Source organism: Triticum dicoccoides, chromosome 3A (assembly GCF_002162155.2).
Source record: "Triticum dicoccoides isolate Atlit2015 ecotype Zavitan chromosome 3A, WEW_v2.0, whole genome shotgun sequence".
Lineage (NCBI taxonomy): Eukaryota > Viridiplantae > Streptophyta > Magnoliopsida > Poales > Poaceae > Triticum > Triticum dicoccoides.
Window position 1 is genome coordinate 19,826,492 of NC_041384.1, and position 18,283 is coordinate 19,844,774.

The following is an 18,283-nucleotide window of genomic DNA, read 5'->3' on the forward strand; positions in this document are numbered from 1 at the left end:
GGGGCTGCGACGTGTTGATCTTCCGCGGCCGGGCATGACCCAGGAAAGTGTGTCCGGCCAAATGGGATCAAGCGTGCTGGGTAAGTTGGTGCACCCCTGCAGGGAAGTTAATCTATTCGAATAGCCGTGATCTTCAGTAACAGGACGACTTGGAGTTGTACCTTGACCTTATGACAACTAGAACCGGATACTTAATAAAACACACCCTTCCAAGTTCCACAGACAACCCGGTGATCGCTTTTCTACAGGGCGACGAGAGGAGGATCGCCGGGTAGGATTATGCTATGCGATGCGACTGGAGATGCGCTTGGAGATGCTACCTGGATATGCTACTTGGAGATACTATTTGGAGGACTTCAATCTACTCTCTTCTACATGCTGCAAGACGGAGGCTGCCAGAAGCGTAGTCTTCGACAGGATTAGTTATCCCCCTCTTATTCTAGCATTCTGCAGTTCAGTCCACTGATATGGCCTCCTTACACATATACCCATGCATATGTAGTGTAGTTCCTTGCTTGCGAGTACTTCGGATGAGTACTCACGGTTGCTTTTCTCCCTCTTTTCCCCCTTTCCCTTCTACCTGGTTGTCGCAACCAGATGCTGGAGCCCTGGAGCCAGACGCCACCATCGACGACGACCCCCTACTACACCGGAGGTGCCTACTACTACGTGCAGCCCGCTGACGACGACCAGGAGTAGTTAGGAGGATCCCAGGCAGGAGGCCTGCGCCTCTTTCGATATGTATCCCAGTTTGTGCTAGCCTTCTTAAGGCAAACTTGTTTAACTTATGTCTGTACTCAGATATTGTTGCTTTCGCTGACTCGTCTATGATCGAGCACTTGTATTCGAGCCCTCGAGGCCCCTGGCTTGTATTATGATGCTTGTATGACTTATTTTATTTGTAGAGTTGTGTTGTGATATCTTCCCGTGAGTCCCTGATCTTGATCGTACACCTTTGCGTGTATGATTAGTGTACGATTGAATCGGGGGCGTCACATCTACCCTTAGACGTTATTTTACGGATCCAGACATTGTTTTTTCTCAACATGCACTGGGAATCTGGCCTACATAACTTGGTCAAAAGTAATGTATAAATAGAGAAGCACCAGTGAAAATTTAGAAGAGACAACTGGATAAGTTGGTTGAGAAGGTTGTTGTGTTTGTGCATGGTTCCGAGTTCGACTCTAGTGCGAGCACCAATTCTTTTTGGCTCGCTCCAGCGAGCATGAGCGAACATCAGTTCAGCCAGCCGACGCGGGCCAGACTCGGCCCAGCACCGTTGGGACATATAAAAAATAGAGATATGGGCCGGCTGTTTCACTTAGTTTTTTGTTTCTTTTACACATACATCTTAGTTTCCAACTAAAACATAGCATATGTAAAATTATTCAAAACAGGACGAAACAAAGCGAAACCAAACCAAGAATACCTATTCCCTTTAATAGTAGGTATAGATTGGTTATCTTTGCAAGTCTCTTCGAATTAATAGTTTGGTTTGGCCTACTAGATTGATCTTTCTTGCAATGGGAGAAGTGCTTAGCTTTGGGTTCAATCTTGCGGTGTCCTTTCCCAGTGACAGTAGGGGCAGCAAGGCACGTATTGTATTGTTGCCATCGAGGATAACAAGATGGGGTTTATATAATATTGCATGAGTTTATCCCTCTACATCATGTCATCTTGCTTAAAGCATTACTCTGTTCTCTTGAACTTAATACTCTAGATGCATGCTGGATAGCGGTCGATGTGTGGAGTAATAGTAGTAGATGCAGGCAGGAGTCGGTCTACTTGTGTTGGATGTGATGCCTATATACATGATCATACCTAGATATTCTCATAACTATGCTCAATTCTATCAATTGCTCAACAGTAATTTGTTCACCCACCATAATACTTATGCTCTCTAGAGAAGCCTCTAGTGAAACCTATGGCCCCCGGGTCTATTTACCATCATATTAATCTTCCAATACTTAGTTATTTCCTTTGCCATTTATTTTACTTGCATCTTTATTTCTCTTTATCATAAAAATACCAAAAATATTATCTTATCATATCTATTAGATCTCACTCTCGTAGGTGACCGTGAAGGGATTGACAACCCCTTTATCGCGTTGGTTGCGAGGAGTTTATTTGTTTGTGTAGGTGCGAGGGACTCGTGCGTGGCCTCCTACTGGATTGATACCTTGGTTCTCAAAAACTAAGGGAAATACTTACGTTGCTCTACTGCATCACCCTTTCCTCTTCAAGGGAAAACCAACGCAGTGCTCAAGAGGTAGCAAGAAGGATTTCTGGCGCCATTGCCGGGGAGTCTACGTAAAAGTAAACATACCAAGTACCCATCACAAACCCTTATCTCCCGCATTACATTATTTGCCATTTGCCTCTCGTTTTCCTCTCCCCCACTTCACCCTTGCCGTTTTATTCGCCCTCTCTCTCTCTCTGTCCTCCCTCTTTCTCTATTTGCCTCTTTTTGCCCCTTGCACTTTTCGTCGTTATGTCTGAAATTGGGGAAATTATTGTTGATATGGACAATAATAATATCATGAAAAATTCTGATGCTCCTGCTGAAGAACCCCCTATCTCACATACAAAAAAATTCCGAATTGGTAGTGGTAATATTATTGGAAAAGGAGTTATACAAGATTTCTTTACTTGTGCCGGTGATTTGCCTTCTATGGGTAGCTCTATCCTTCATAGAACTAGTAGTCTTGCGGACGCTATTGCCATGCTTGTAGTTGAACTTGAAAGACAATTTATGCACATGCATCCTTGCATACAAAGGATTTTCTTAGAATTTTCTAATATTGAGCATTCTTCTGTTAAGCGTGCCGCTACTATCTTTTTGGGTCATGAGTTTAGATTCATAATAAAAGAGGCCAAAGAAATCTTTGCGCATTATAGGGTGGATGCTTGCCGTCCTCCCATAGAGGCTATCCTTTTTGATCAAGAAGAAATAATGTGTTTTCAATCTCTAGACTATGTTGCTTTCAATGGAAATCTTAGAAAAAGGGTTCCTACCAATGTTCTAGATGATAGAATTTCTGAACTTAATAATGATTTGGCTATTCGAAATAATGAACTAGGATATTCTCTCGAGTGTAGGCTCACAAAGTTCTGTCAAAAGAATGCTTATAATGATGAATTGGTTGTGCAATACGAAGGGCCAAAGGAGGAACCTATACCTCCTAAGGTTGATCTTGGGGACTTTTGTCCCATTAAATTTAGCCCTTTTGATTACTTTTGCTTGCCTCAAAGAAAACTTGCTGCCGAACATAGGGAATATGAAATGAGTTTTAATGATCTATCTTATTATTATGGCAATACCTAGATCTATCTTCGCTTTTATGCCTAGCTAGGGGCGTTAAACGATAGCGCTTGTTGGGAGGCAACCCAATTTTATTTTTATTCCTTTCTTTTTGCTCCTGTTTAGTAATAAATAATTTATATAGCCTCTGTTTTGGTTGTGTGTTTTGTGTTTAATTAGTGTTTGTGCCAAGTAGAACCGTTGGGAAGACTTGGGGAAAGTCTTTTTAATCTTGCTGTAAAAAACAGAAACTTTAGCGCTCACGAGAACTGCTGCCATTTTTATTTGGAAAGTGATACTTAGTTAATTCTTTTTGAAGATGATTAATAGATAAATTCCTCACGTCCAGCAATTTATTTTAGAATTTTTGGGGTTCCAGATCTTGCGTTAGCTACAGATTACTACAGACTGTTCTGTTTTTGACAGATTCTGTTTGTCGTGTGTTGTTTGCTTAGTTTGATGAATCTATGGCTAGTAAAATAGTTTATAAACCATAGAGAAGTTGGAATACATTAGGTTTAACACCAATATAAGTAAAGAATGAGTTCATTACAGTACCATGAAGTGGTGTTTTGTTTTCTTTTGCTAACGGAGCTCGCGAGATTTTCTACTTTAAGTTTTGTGTTGTGAAGTTTTCAAGTTTTGGGTAAAGATTTGATGGATTATGGAACAAGGAGTGGCAAGAGCCTAAGCTTGGGGATGCCCATGGAACCACAAAGATAATCTAAGGACACCTAAAAGCTAAAGCTTGGGGATGCCCCGGAAGGCATCCCCTCTTTCATCTACTTCTATCTGTAACTTTACTTGGAGCTATATTTTTATTTACCACATGATATGTGTTTTGCTTGGAGCGTCTTGTATTATTTGAGTCTTTATTTGTTAGTTTTCCACAATCATCCTTGCTGCACACACCTTTTTAAGAGAGACACCCATGATTCGGAAATTGTTAGAACACTCTATGTGCTTCACTTATATCTTTTGAGTTATATAGTTTTTGCTCTAGTGCTTCACTTATATCTTTTAGAGCACGTTGGTGGATTTGTTTTATAGAAACCATTGTTCTCTCATGCTTCACTTAGATTATTTTGAGAGTCCTACAAAACAGCATGGTAATTTGCTTTATTATGTTAGGCATTCAAGATTAATAATGAAATTTTCTTATGAGTGTGTTGAATACTATGAGAAGTTTGAAACTTGATAATTGTTTTGAGATATGGAGATGGTGATATTAGAGTCGTTCTAGTTGAGTAGTTGTGAATTTGAGAAATGCTTGTGTTGAAGTTTGTGATTCCCGTAGCATGCACGTATGGTGAACCGTTATGTTAAGAAGTCGGAGCATGATGTATTTATTGATTGTCCTCCTTATGAGTGGCAGTCGGGGACGAGCGATGGTCTTTTCCTACCAATCTATCCCCCTAGGAGCATGCGTGTAGTACTTTGCTTCGATAACTAATAGTTTTTTGCAATAAGTATGTGAGTTCTTTATGACTAATGTTGAGTCCATGGATTATACGCACTCTCACCCTTCCACCATTGCTAGCCTCTCTAATATCGCGCACCTTTCGCCGGTATCATACACCCATCATATACCTTCCTCAAAACAGCCACCATACCTACCTATCATGGCATTTCCATAGTCATTCCGAGATATATCGCCATGCAAGTTTCCACTGTTCCGTTTATTATGACACGCTCTATCATTGTCATATTGCTTCGCATGATCATGTAGTTGACATTTTAGTTGTGGCAAAGCCACCATTCATAATTCTTTCATATAAGTCACTCGTGCATCATTGCTATCCTGGTACACTGCCGGAGGCATTCATATAGAGTCATACTTTGTTCTAGTATCGAGTTGTAATCATTGAGTTGTAAATAAATAGAAGTGTGATGATCATTATTCATAGAGTATTGTCCAAAAAAAGTAAGAAAGGCCTAAAAAAAGAAGGCCCAAAAAAAGAATAAATAAAAAGGGGCAATACTACTATCCTTTTTTCCACACTCGTGCTTCAAAGTAGCACCATGATCTTCATGATAGAGAGTCTCCTATGCTATCACTTTCATATACTAGTGGATTTTTCAATTATAGAACTCGGCTTGTATATTCCAACGATGGGTTTCCTCAAAATGCCCTAGGTCTTCGTGAGCAAGCAAGTTGGATGCACACCCACTTAGTTTCTTTTTGTTGAGCTTTCATATACTTATAGATCTAGTGCATCCGTTGCATGGCAATCCCTACTCACTAACATTGATATCTATTGATGGGCATCTCCATAGCCCGTTGATACGCCTAGTTGATGTGAGATATCTTCCGCCTTTTTGTCTTCTCCACAACCACCATTCTATTCCACCTATAGTGCTATGTCCATGGCTCACGCTCATGTATTGCGTGAAGATTGAAAAAGTATGAGAACACTAAAAGTATGAAACAATTGCTTGGCTTGTCATCGGGATTGTGCATGATTTAAATACTTTATGTGGTGAAGATGGAGCATAGACAGACTATATGATTTTGTAGGGATAACTTTCTTTGGCCATGTTATTTTGAAGAGACATAATTGCTTAGTTAGTATGCTTGAAGTATTATTATTTCTATGTCAATATTAAAATTTTGTCTTGAATCTTTCAGATCTGAATATTCATACCACAATTAAGAGAATTACATTGAAATTATGCCAAGTAGCATTCCACATCAAAAATTCTGTTTTTATCATTTACCTACTCGAGGACGAGCAGGAATTAAGCTTGCGGATGCTTGATACGTCTCCAACGTATCTATAATTTTTTATTGTTCCATGCTATATTATATCCTGTTTTGGACATTATTGGGCTTTATTATACACTTTTATATTATTTTTTGGACTAACCTATTAACCAGAGGCCCAGCCCAGAATTGCTGTTTTTTGCCTATTTTAGGGTTCCGCAGAAAAAGAATATCAAACAGAGTCCAAATGGAATGAAACCTTCGGGAACGTGATTTTCGGAACGAACATGATCCAGAGGACTTGGACCCTACGTCAAGCAATCAACGAGGAAGGCACAAGGTAGGGGGCGCGCCTACCCCCCAGGCGCGCCCTCCACTCTCGTGGGGCCCATGTTGCTCCATCGACGTACTCCTTCCTCCCATATATACCTACATACCCCCAAACTACCATATACGGAGCCAAAACCCTAATTCCACCGCCGTAACTTTCTGTATCCACGAGATCCCATCTTGGGGCCTTTTCCGGAGCTCCGCCGGAGGGGGGCATCGATCACGAAGGGCTTCTACATTAACACCATAGCCTCTCCGATGAAGTGTGAGTAGTTTACTTCAGACCTTCGGGTCCATAGTTATTAGCTAGATGGCTTCTTCTCTCTTTTTGGATCTCAATACAAAGTTCTCCCCCTCTCTTGTGGAGACCTATTCGATGTAATCTTCTTTTGCGGTGTGTTTGTTGAGATCGATGAATTTTGGGTTTATGATCAAGTTTATCTATGAACAATATTTGAATCTTCTCTGAATTCTTTTATGTATGATTGGTTATCTTTGCAAGTCTCTTCGAATTATCACTTTGGTTTGGCCTACTAGATTGATCTTTCTTGCAATGGGAGAAGTGCTTAGCTTTGGGTTCAATCTTGCGGTGTCCTTTCCTAGTGACAATAGGGGCAGCAAGGCACGTATTGTATTGTTGCCATCGAGGATAACAAGATGGGGTTTATATCATATTGCATGAGTTTATCCCTCTACATCATGCCATCTTGCTTAAAGTGTTACTCTGTTCTCTTGAACTTAATACTCTAGATGCATGCTGGATAGCGGTCGATGTGTGGAGTAATAGTAGTAGATGCAGGCAGGAGTCGATCTACTTGTCTCAGACGTGATGCCTATATATACATGATCATACCTAGATATTCTCATAACTATGCTCAATTCTGTCAATTGCTCAACAGTAATTTGTTCACCCACCATAATACTTATGCTCTCCAAAGAAGCCTCTAGTGAAACCTATGGCCCCCGGGTCTATTTTCCATCATATTAATCTTCCAATACTTAGTTATTTCCTTTACCATTTATTTTACTTGCATCTTTATTTCTCTTTATCATAAAAATACCAAAAATATTATCTTATCATATCTATTAGATCTCACTCTCGTAGGTGACCGTGAAGGGATTGACAACCCCTTTATCGCGTTGGTTGTGAGGAGTTTATTTGTTTGTGTAGGTACGAGGGACTCGTGCGTGGCCTCCTACTGGATTGATACCTTGGTTCTCAAAACTGAGGGAAATACTTACGCTGCTCTACTGCATCACCCTTTCCTCTTCAAGGGAAAACCAACGCAGTGCTCAAGAGGTAGAAAATATTTATTTCCCATTGCAACGCATTGGCTTCTAGTATAATTCACAAATGTACAATCCATATAGAACAGTATGTACTAACAATCAAAATTATGCATTGAATACCATGGAAAATCAAGCATGTCTTGCATTTTGGGTGTGGGAGTAATTATTTTTATATGCTTACAATCCATATACATTTTAGATAAGCATATAAGGGGAGTAGGGCATTTTGGAGGATGAGCTCCATGGAGCTCTCTTTCTAAAAAATCAAAAATCACGGTTTGAATTTTTTCAGACGTTTCTTGAAAAAATCATACATGTTTCTATGGATGTGTTTTACATGTGTATAAATTTTGATGATGAAATAAATTATGGTGAGACCTATACAAAAAGAAAAAATCATGCATTTTTAATAGTGAACAATATACATACTCTTCATCACTTTCAAAATCATGATTTTGTCTTTTTATGTAGCTCTCACCATAATGTATACGATCTTTACATTTTACGCATATGTATTATACATCTGTATGAACCTGCGTGTTTTTTAGATTTTCTGGAACTTCAAAATGTAATTTTCAGAAATTTCAAAATTAAGAGCTCCATGGAGGGCCTCAATTTTAGTTTCTCCCAGGGCCCGTGAAATCTCAGCCCTGATCCTCATTTATCATAAAAACATATTCCGCTAAGTTCACGGATTGATTGACTCAAGTTGAACAACGTAGAGGCCAACATCCACACGTAAGAAAAGCATACCGTTATCATCATCATACGCTATTATATCCATCACTCTCCTCGCTCCGTCAATTTGACGAGAGAATCCACAAATGGTTCATATTTGGATAGTCTTCTACAAAAATCATATGGTAGCACCATGCCAATTGTTCTTCCTCAACCACATTTATAAGCTAGGATAAGTCAATATGATGATACCAACAACACAGTCTTTTGCCTGGATGTTCTAAGGCCTACTGAAAGTTTTCAGACCAGGAAGTCTCCTGACTACTGAAAGCAAATGGATTTTTGTTATCTAATTCTAGAATGATATGAGTTTTACCATGCATCTAACCATGTCTACCAAATAAATTATTTGTAGAAAAGGGATTAGGGATGTGAGGGGTTTGGGGTGGAAGGAAAAATTGAGGAAATTGGATGGAGGGGAGGCGATCACCAAATCCCCTCCGATCCCTGATTGCCATTGGTTTAGAAACCCCTCTCATCAAATGAGCTCAAAATCTAGTGTCAAGGTGTCTTATACATGACATAATTTTTCATCAATATGTCTTGTATAACATGTTGCACATCTAAGATACGAATACCAACTTCCTATTTTACCTCTTATGCTCTAAACTTGGAACCGAAAACGGTTGCGTGGACAGAAGCGCGGTAGAGACGCGTCATTGCTCGAAGGGAAGGTTACGACGACGGGTGAAGGACTGGTGGATGATCCAATGAACGCTCGTAGTAATGTATCCTAAAAAACTTATAAATATAGATTGTCAGTTAATCATAGTTAGCCATGCACTTTTTTATTGAAAGCTGGTGATTTTTATGCACCCTCTTACAAGGAAAGAATGAAATATTATGTTAGTATTTTTTTTAAAAAAAGTTGGTTAGCAAACACAAAATATATTACAATACCATTTTTCATGAAAATAAAAATATATTAGTTTTATGTTACGATGTGAAATGTTTTAAATGTTTAAATAATCAAAATGAGTGATATGATAACATGTATTTATGAACACATTACTACTACCTCTATCCAGATTTGTGAAGCGGCCATGGAATTTTAGTCATCAATTTGATTTGCGAAACATATGATGCCTCTAAATAGTATATACTCTCTCCGATCCATATTAATTGTTATTGCTTTAGTACTGAAGGGGCTAATGGAATTTATCATCGGATGAGTTGAAAGAGTCAGTAAGAAAACACAAAAAACAGATTCCAATACTGTTTTTCATGAAAATGTAAAAATATTTGCGTCAACCTCGCTACTGAATTGTTTTAAACGTTTAAATAATAAAAAATGATGAAAGTTTTAGTGCTATTGACAATATGTATTTACGAACAAAGTACTGCCTCTATCCGGGTTTGTAAAGAGGGCATGGTTTTCGTCATCAAATTGACTAGCGAAATGTATGTTGCCTGTAGAAATATATGAAGAAAAAAAGTTTGTAATCAGATATACTGAAACATTTCTCAAAAGAAAAATGGCGATCCATATGTAATGAAATGGGATGATTTAGAAAAAATGGAATGAGAAATTCGAAGAGGAATGGAGTGTACACACCAGTCCACGTCAAACGGCAAAACACACGCCATCCCATAATAATCCACAAAGAAAACATAAATCAGAGGCGAAAGCCCGATAATACCCCCGCTGGACTCACGCACGCACACGCGGCCCCCGATACTTATTCACCCCCGACGCCTACTATTCCATCTATTTTTCCTTTCGCCCAGGCAACCCACCCCTCCTCGTCCATCTCGCTCTCCTCTCCTCACCACGTCCACGCCCTACCCATCTCGCCGCCGCCGCCGCCGCCACCGCGGCCAGAGCCGGAGCGGCTGCAGGGGCGGGGGTTGAGGGCGCGACGTCGCCCCCGGCCATGGTGATCTCGGCGGAGCCGCCGCCCGCGGCTCTGCCGTCGGATCCCACCGCGGGAGGCGGCGCCGGGGAGGCGGGGGGCGCGGCCGTGGAGGCGGTGATTACGCCGTCGAGCGCGCGCCGCGGGGCCCTGTCGTCGCTCCCGTCGACGCTGAAGACGTGGGGGAGCCACCGGATGCTGCGCTGCGCCCCCGTCAACCGCGCCGGCGACGCCATCGCCCCGGCCAGGCGGTCCTCCTCGCAGCAGCTCGACGAGGTCAGCGAGAGGCTCCTCCTCGGCCTCCGCGAGGCTTCGGCGGCGGCGGCGGCGGCGCCCGGCGGTGGCAGCGCCGCGGAGGACGACGAGTCCCCGGGGGCCGGCGAGGCGGCCTCTCCGCGTCCGTCGAAGGCGCGCACCCGACGACGCCGCCGCGCCTTGATGCCGTCCCCCGCGCCCGGCGCGAGCGCCTCGCCCCAGGCGTCGGAGCGCGAGCGGAGGCTGGTCCGCGCCGACGCGCTCGACAGGGCGCGGTTCTCCGCGACGCTCTCCGCCGAGGAGATCGAGGAGGACGTGTACGCGCTGACCGGCGCGCGCCCGCGCCGCCGCCCCCGGCGCCGCCGGCCCCGCGCCGTGCAGAAGCAGCTCGATGTGAGTTCGTCCCTCCGCCCCGTGCCTCCTCTGCTCCTCCCCTCCCCTTACATTCCAGCCCCTGCCGCTCCTCCCTCAGGGACCCGTTTGTAATTCCGTGAAACTCCCCGTCCCCAGATGCTACTTCCCGGCGCGTGGCTATCGGAGATCACCGCCGAGTTCTACCGGGTGCCGGACGATCGCTGACCCGCTCCCGCTCAACTCAACCCAACAGTAAGCAAAGCAGAGCGAATTCGCCGATCGCAATTCACAAATCAATTGGTCGCCGCCATTGTGAGCTCTACATAATCCATCCATTAATTGGTCATATAGCGTCGGGCTGATATGAATCCCAGCATTGAACTGTAGTCGTAGCAGCAAGTGCAAGTGATGATTGATGACTAGTCAGTGATTCTCTGGTAGTGGCGGTGGTTGTGGTTCGTATCATCGTCAGCGGATTGGGAGGACACAATGTGGTGTGCTCCTAAGTGCACTGTCCTCGATGGTCCACTCAGTACAATCGTTAATTTTTTGATTTTTTTTTTTGAATTTTTAGTACAATCGTTAATTAACATCGACCTCCGTTGCAATCTCAATGCTTCTGCTGTGCATGGAAATTTTTCTCCTTTTTGCATTTCTAGAAGATGTTTTGTTGGTGCTAATTGCCGTGGTGAGTAGTGAGCGCGAGCACGGGGAGGGTTGGGCTTCTGGCTGTCTGGCGCGTGGGACCGGGCGGCTTCGAAACCCTGGCACCGCTCGGACGGCCTAGGCGGTGGGCGCTGGGCAGAGACTAGAGAGGGGCAGAGCCTTTTCCCGTCGCCTGTTTGTTTCCTGGTTGCTCGTGGGGCCGGCGTGTCAGTGAGGGCCGAGTGAGATGGAGTTGGTTGACAGGCACGTATCTCATCACCGGGTGGTCCCTGTCGTGGTCGTGGGCCGTTCCCCAAGTTCGTTCGTCCGGTGACGCCGCGCGCTTTGTGGGTGAGGCCCGGTCCATGGGCTCCGTCCACGCACGCTCTATGGGCTATGGCTGACACTAGCATAGCATCTAAAGGAGGTTACGTTTTTTTTAGCTTAAAATGAGGTTACGTTACGCGCTCAGGCGCCGTTATTTGTCATGGATGGTGCAAAAATCATAGTACTGTTTGGAACAGGTGTCTGGATCGAATCGTTGTTAGTCCACATGATGAGTTATCGTGGTCCTCTGCTCTCCGGACCGTCTGATTTGGCAACGGAGGGCCAGGATCGGCAGCTCGTACGGATAACCACTGACAGTGCACCCACCCTAGTTATGGGACGCAACATTGACATGCATGCAAATGCTGCTGGGATAAGCATACGCATGATGGCGGATCCACTGTGTCCATGCAGGAATTTGGCCCATGCACCGTCCCCTTCGGACCTATTTGGTGTGCACTTCCCGGCCTACTTTTGTTCATCCGTTGAGACAAACATTGAGTGGTACGTATGCCCGTGTCGGCCTTCTTTTGAGCTGCTCCTCTTTGTATTGTTTGGAGGATATTTCTGCGATCCCAACCCTTATGGTCGTAGCAGCCTACTCAAACGGCATGGAATTTTCATGTCTTATTCTTTGTAGCAATACTATGCTTTGCACTTGATAGCCCGTCGGATTCATAACTATATCTACACCACTAAGTACTAGTGTACCAATAACTTTGAATATTGGCCGTTGGGTGAAGCCAATCCGACGGTACTGTAGCACCCCGGGATCGGCACTAAGCAGATCTAGCAATCCCACTAGCCTCTGCATAATGACAATCCTAAGGTGCTAAAGCTTCACATAACGAACACGTCGAAACATGTGCGCCATATGGAACAACCGTGGATATCATAACACAGATAAGGAAATAGTCTGTAACAACAACATATACATATACAACACATACAACGAATGAACACAACAAGGGTCTTTGGGCAATTGGTAAAGGAAGTCAAGAACTACATGCTTGTCAGGGAGTTTAAAAGTTGTGAAGATTCTGATATCACAGAACATAGTTTCACATTCTCTAGGTAATTATGCTCGTACGACACGTAGCACCGCTTGTTCGTTACAACAATCTCCCCCTTTCATTTATAATATTGTATTAGCAGATTGAAACTTGTTACTATGGAATAAATTCCCTTTTACCCCGCAAAAAAAGTCCTTCGGCCAAGATACAACTCCTACAATAGAAGTGAATTACACGTTGGATAGGTAAAGAATGCAAATGCTTTAGAAGGCTAAAAAAATAAAGTGAAGACTTGTTGGAGTGTGCGGCTCTATTACTAACAAAATTAAGGATGGGAAAGTTTTAGAGATTATAAGTTGAAGTTGTGCTATGATCAAGTCAGCAAGATCCAAATCATCCTTAACCGCGGACACAACTACTCGAATAGGTTTATCCTTGCAGAGTTGCACCAATGTACCCACACGCACGCCCATCAAAACCAGTTGTTGGCCCGTAATGGTATGAACCAGAAGATTTGAAACGGCATGACACTCCCCTAGCTACATCCAAGTCCAAGAAGACACTCGCTTGAGTTGACACCCGAATCGGAAGTCCAGTCGTAGCTCCGGATCGGTCTCAATTGAATAAGTGAGGTTCCAAGATGGGTTGCCAAAGGACAGGGTCAACCCCAAGGTATTAGCTTCATTGTAAGTTTGAACCACCACGAAGGATGATGCCCTCATCCGAGGTCAACCCCCTAATGGCTCTGGCCTAAGAAATAAATATAGTACCACCGTTGCGGCTCCTGGAAATGTCTACGGTTTCAGGTACCGGTCAAATGGGGTCCCATAAACCACTCACACATGTGGTTAGCGCGCTCATCTTTAATCGGGTTCCCAAGAACTCTGGTCCTAGTTAGGTCGAGTGAGGCAAAACACCATGTGCTCAAACGTGGCCTCCCACCATTACCTTCCTAACTTAAATCTCATATTTCACACATAGCATCATTAATAACGGAGTCCATCTAAACTAGTTCAATAGTGTAATAAACCAAGGTAACAACAGGAGGATATAGCATGGTAAAACATAAATCCTAAGCATGCATAGTACTATAAGGCAAGTTTAACTAGGCTTCTACACAAACAAGCATGTCATGATGGGATCAAGTAATACCAAGGCAATATAGTGGAGTGAAAAAAATAGGCTATGCATCAGATAGGTATGAGGACACACTACAACATCGAAAAGCCAATACATGCAGCAGGGGGAAGCATGGGACCAGATATGATCAAAGATGGTAAGCATTGCCTGATGTCCACGTTTGGTAGAAGATCAAGCCTTGCTTGTATTTCACATCATCTCTGTCCTATTCATGGAGAAGCAAAGCAATACCGGAAAGAACAACGAATGCAATCTTACTACTACGAGGAAGATTCAACATGTTCATGATATGCAATGACATGACATGGCAAGGATGACGAGCAACATGATCCAAGGCCTACAATGCTTAAATGCATCGATGCATTGCCTGCAATTCCCGCCCGGGTGCCTATGTGCAATCACTCCCAACATCCACGAGAGGATATTGTATGCTTGTGTATAATCGCCATGCAACATTCTAATAGCGTTTGCCTTGGCCTTCTATGTCTTCCCATACTTGATATTGTATTTGTATCGTCCTTTCACCGTACTCATGGAAAACTTCACCTTCACGGTTGGATCACAGGCTATCTCTTTCATTAATTTGTACTTGAGAAACTCAGACGTGAGTTGACGGTGTCCCTTACTACAATCATCTTTCAATGATGGTGGGCAGTTGTGAGTGGCTACACAACTTTGCAATATCGATTACCCGATTTCATGAATTCTTATTCCACGGACCTTCCATGGGAACCTTGTTTGTCACATTTCATGGTGTAACACACCTTTTGGTTGGAATGCCCAACAACATATGGCCTATGGTTCCAAATGGCATAGTCACTCAGGCACACCTTGAACTCCTGCAAGCACCCAAACTTCACGCCTTTCTTCAAATGAGCATTCTCGTCCTCGTTATCTGGCCTTGGTTCACCTACTTTCGGGCATGGTGTTCGTTCAAACAGCCCCAGGTTCATGCCACCATCAACTACGACCTTGTTGGCAAGGCTAAGATCACGAAACAATGGTAGTACTTCTTTCCTTGCCCGACAACTCAAAGAAGATTTGGCTTTCTTGCTCTGTGAATATATCCTTGTCCAATTTTTCCTCCGGACCCTTTTCATCCTAGCCATGCCCGACAACTCATGATCCATGTCCTGCTACAAGACGATGGCATCCAAGTTACTGATGAGATTATAATGAATCTCTTGCTTTTGCACATCATCACCACGAGCATCTGCATGCTTTTGAATTACTATGGCACTAGCATTCACCTCGACTTCATTTGTGCGGCTACTTGGTGGTTGGCTAGAAGTGTTGGAAATATGAGCAATTTACCAAATGATTTTATTAATAGAAATACTAGATAAAGCATGAGTAATATAATAGAGATAAAACAAGTCATATGTTCTAACAGAGAGAAGGTAAATAGTTTCTGCATATATGAACCGTAGCCTAGCATATCTATAGCAGACAGTAGAACTAGTTGCATATATGAAGTAGAACATATCATGTGTAGGACAAGGACTAGAACAAGGAACTGCGACAGAACCTTTAACAGGAAAGACAAGAACACGTACGGGACAGCAGCAGCAGAAGCGCTGGACTTGGGGTCGGTGTCCTCGCCTGCCATGTCGTCGAGGAGGTCGTGGACGTCGGGGAAGAAGTCGTCGTTGGGGAAGTAGTCGTCGGTGACCGGATCGTCCGTGATGAAGCAGCCAGTAGTCGCGCTGAGCGCTCCCCAAAAACCTTATCACCCTTCTCCCGTACAGGACTCAAAAGGTGCGGTTTCGAAGGCCTACTGTCCCGACCTGCGGTGCACGCCGCAAGCCGGGATGGGGAAGATCATAGCAGCAGCGCAGTGCTCAGGAACTTGTGGCGAGAGGAAGGGGATCTTCTGGTGTGTCTCTCTGGAGATGAGCGACCTCTCTTATATAGGCACAGGAGAAGGACGTGAAGAGGCTGCAGCGGGAGGTGAAGCAACGAAGGGAGACGAAGCGAACAGGCAACGGCCGAAGAGGCGCGCCGTTCGAATTCAGTGTCCACTACAGAAAAACGTTTCAACTCCCACGTGACCTTTTGTATACCCGTCGTGCGTGGCAAAAATTTAGACATCAGCTCATTCCCGCAACCCGCGACGCGTCGTGACGAGGCGAGGCGAGGCGTGGCGAGGCGGGCGGTGGAGGAGGAGCGCGCGTGGATGTCCCTCTTGTTCTCATGCTCATACATGTGGGGAAAGAACCTCCCTTATAAAGAGGTCCAACTCCCTCTAAACTAGCAATGTGGGACTAAATTTTTATTCCACCTCTTACCTTGCACAAATGGGCTGTGTGGGCCTCTAGGATTTATTAGGAATTTCTGAAACTGCTATTGGGCTAGGCCCAAAATAGATAAAATTCCAGCAATCCCCCACCAGATCCCAGAGGCACACAAAAATTTGCCTTTGGTTCCAAAACACTGTTTATATACCGGTACTGCAGTGGAGACTGTTAAGTTGAATTTTCACCTAGAACTCTATGCTACACTAGTAAGCAACTTGAACAGTGGACTGGGCCTTGAACTGCAAGTTTTCTGCGAATCTAGCTTCACATAAAGCCTTGACCGATACGTGGCTACCGTGGGTCTGCCCCGCGGGTGGAGCTTATGCGTCATACTCCGTGACCTTTCATGAGTTTACTAGAGAGAACCCTACTCTCATAGATTGCGACGTTTGACAATCAGACTCATATAGGTGTGTTCTTCAAAAGATGTTCTGCGGGATAACATCTCTGCTTAAATAAGCCACTTAGAACATATTAAGATATACATCAACCTGCCATGCAGATAAGGAGAGTATTGCATCTTTATGGAGTGGTATTGTGAATAATAAGGATACTCTCCTCTCAGTTGACCAACAGCTTGTCTTCCACATCTAATTCACGGGATCTCCGATCACAAAGAATAGAATACCACTGTGAACAACTCATATTGTGGGTCTCATACCCATCTCCCTCGATGCATTATCTATCACATTATGTGATAGACCCTTAGTAAAAGGATCTGCCAGATTTTTAGACGTTTGGATATAATCCAATGCAATAACTCCGGAGTTTTTCATTTTTCTGACAGATTTTAACCTTCTCTGAACGTGTCTTGATGACTTCATGTTATCCTTTGAGCTGCTCACTTTCGTGATCACAGTTTGATTGTCGCAGTTCATAAGGATACCTGGTACATGTTTCTCAACAACCGGTGAGTCATTCAAGAGCCGACGAAGCCAATCTGCTTCGACTGTAGCTGTATCTAGTGCTGTGAGTTCTGCTTCCATTGTTGACCTCGTTAAGATGGTATGCTTGCAAGACTTCCAAGAAACAGCGCCACCTCCATGCGTGAATACATAACCGCTCGTGGCCTTTATCTCATCAGCATCTGAGATCCAGTTTGAGTCACTATACCCTTCAAGCACCTTTGGATGCCCGGTGTAGTGAATTCCATAATTTGCAGTGCCTTTCAAATAACGCAAAACTCTTTCTAGAGCTTTCCAATGCACATCTCCTGGTTTTGAAACAAACCGACTCAGTTTGCTAATAGCAAAAGAGATGTCAGGTCTTGTAGCACTGGCTAAGTACATAAGCGAGCCAATAATCTGAGAATACTTCAATTGGTCTCTAGCAATTCTTCGATTCTTTCGAAGCAACACACTAGCATCATATGGTGTTGGAGAGGGCTTGCAATCACTATAGCCAAAGCGACTCAAGATCTTTTCCATATAGTGAGATTGAAGCAAAGTAATCCCACCATCATCGTCTCTCAACAACCTGATGTTCAGAATGGCATCAGCTACTCCTAAATCCTTCATCTCAAAACAACGAGATAGGAAATCCTTGACCTGCTTAATAACTTTCAGATTTGTTCCGAAAATCAGTATGTCATCGACATACAAGCACAGGATAACTTCCTCGTCCCCACCATGACGATAGTACACACATTTGTCGGCTTCGTTCACAACAAAGCCTGCAGCTGTTAAAGTTCTTTCAAACTTCTCATGCCACTGTTTGGGTGCTTGCTTAAGTCTGTACAAAGACTTCAGCAACTTGCACACTTTCTCTTCCTGACCATCTAGTACAAACCCATCTGGTTGTTCCATATAAATTTCCTCGTCCAACTCTCCATTTAGGAAAGCAGTCTTAACATCCATTTGATGAACGAGAAGACCATGCGAGGTAGCTAGTGAAAGTAGAACTCGAATAGTGGTCAGTCGAGCCACAGGTGAGTAAGTATCAAAGAAGTCTTCACCTTCCTTTTGGGTATAACCCTTAGCCACGAGCCGAGCCTTGTACTTTTCAATAGTACCATCAGGCCTAAGCTTCTTCTTGAA

General features: G+C 43.7%; 1 protein-coding gene across 1 annotated transcript; it reads left to right on the top strand.

Moving 5' to 3' along the window:
* Positions 1 to 10,031: 10,031 nt before the first annotated feature.
* LOC119271012 lies at positions 10,032 to 11,460 on the top strand. The gene is made up of 2 exons (XM_037552986.1): positions 10,032 to 10,864; positions 10,982 to 11,460. Exons 1-2 carry the CDS (start codon positions 10,238 to 10,240, stop codon positions 11,048 to 11,050), a joined length of 696 nt encoding a protein of 231 aa, XP_037408883.1. The 5' UTR covers positions 10,032 to 10,237; the 3' UTR covers positions 11,051 to 11,460.
* Positions 11,461 to 18,283: the final 6,823 nt, after the last annotated feature.

Coding starts and splice junctions, on each gene's coding strand:
- LOC119271012 (XM_037552986.1), top strand. CDS start 10,238: ATGGTGATCTCGGCGGAGCCGCCGCCCGCGGCTCTGCCGTCGGATCCC. Junction 10,865..10,981: donor CCGTGCAGAAGCAGCTCGAT/GTGAGTTCGTCC, acceptor CCCCGTCCCCAG/ATGCTACTTCCCGGCGCGTG.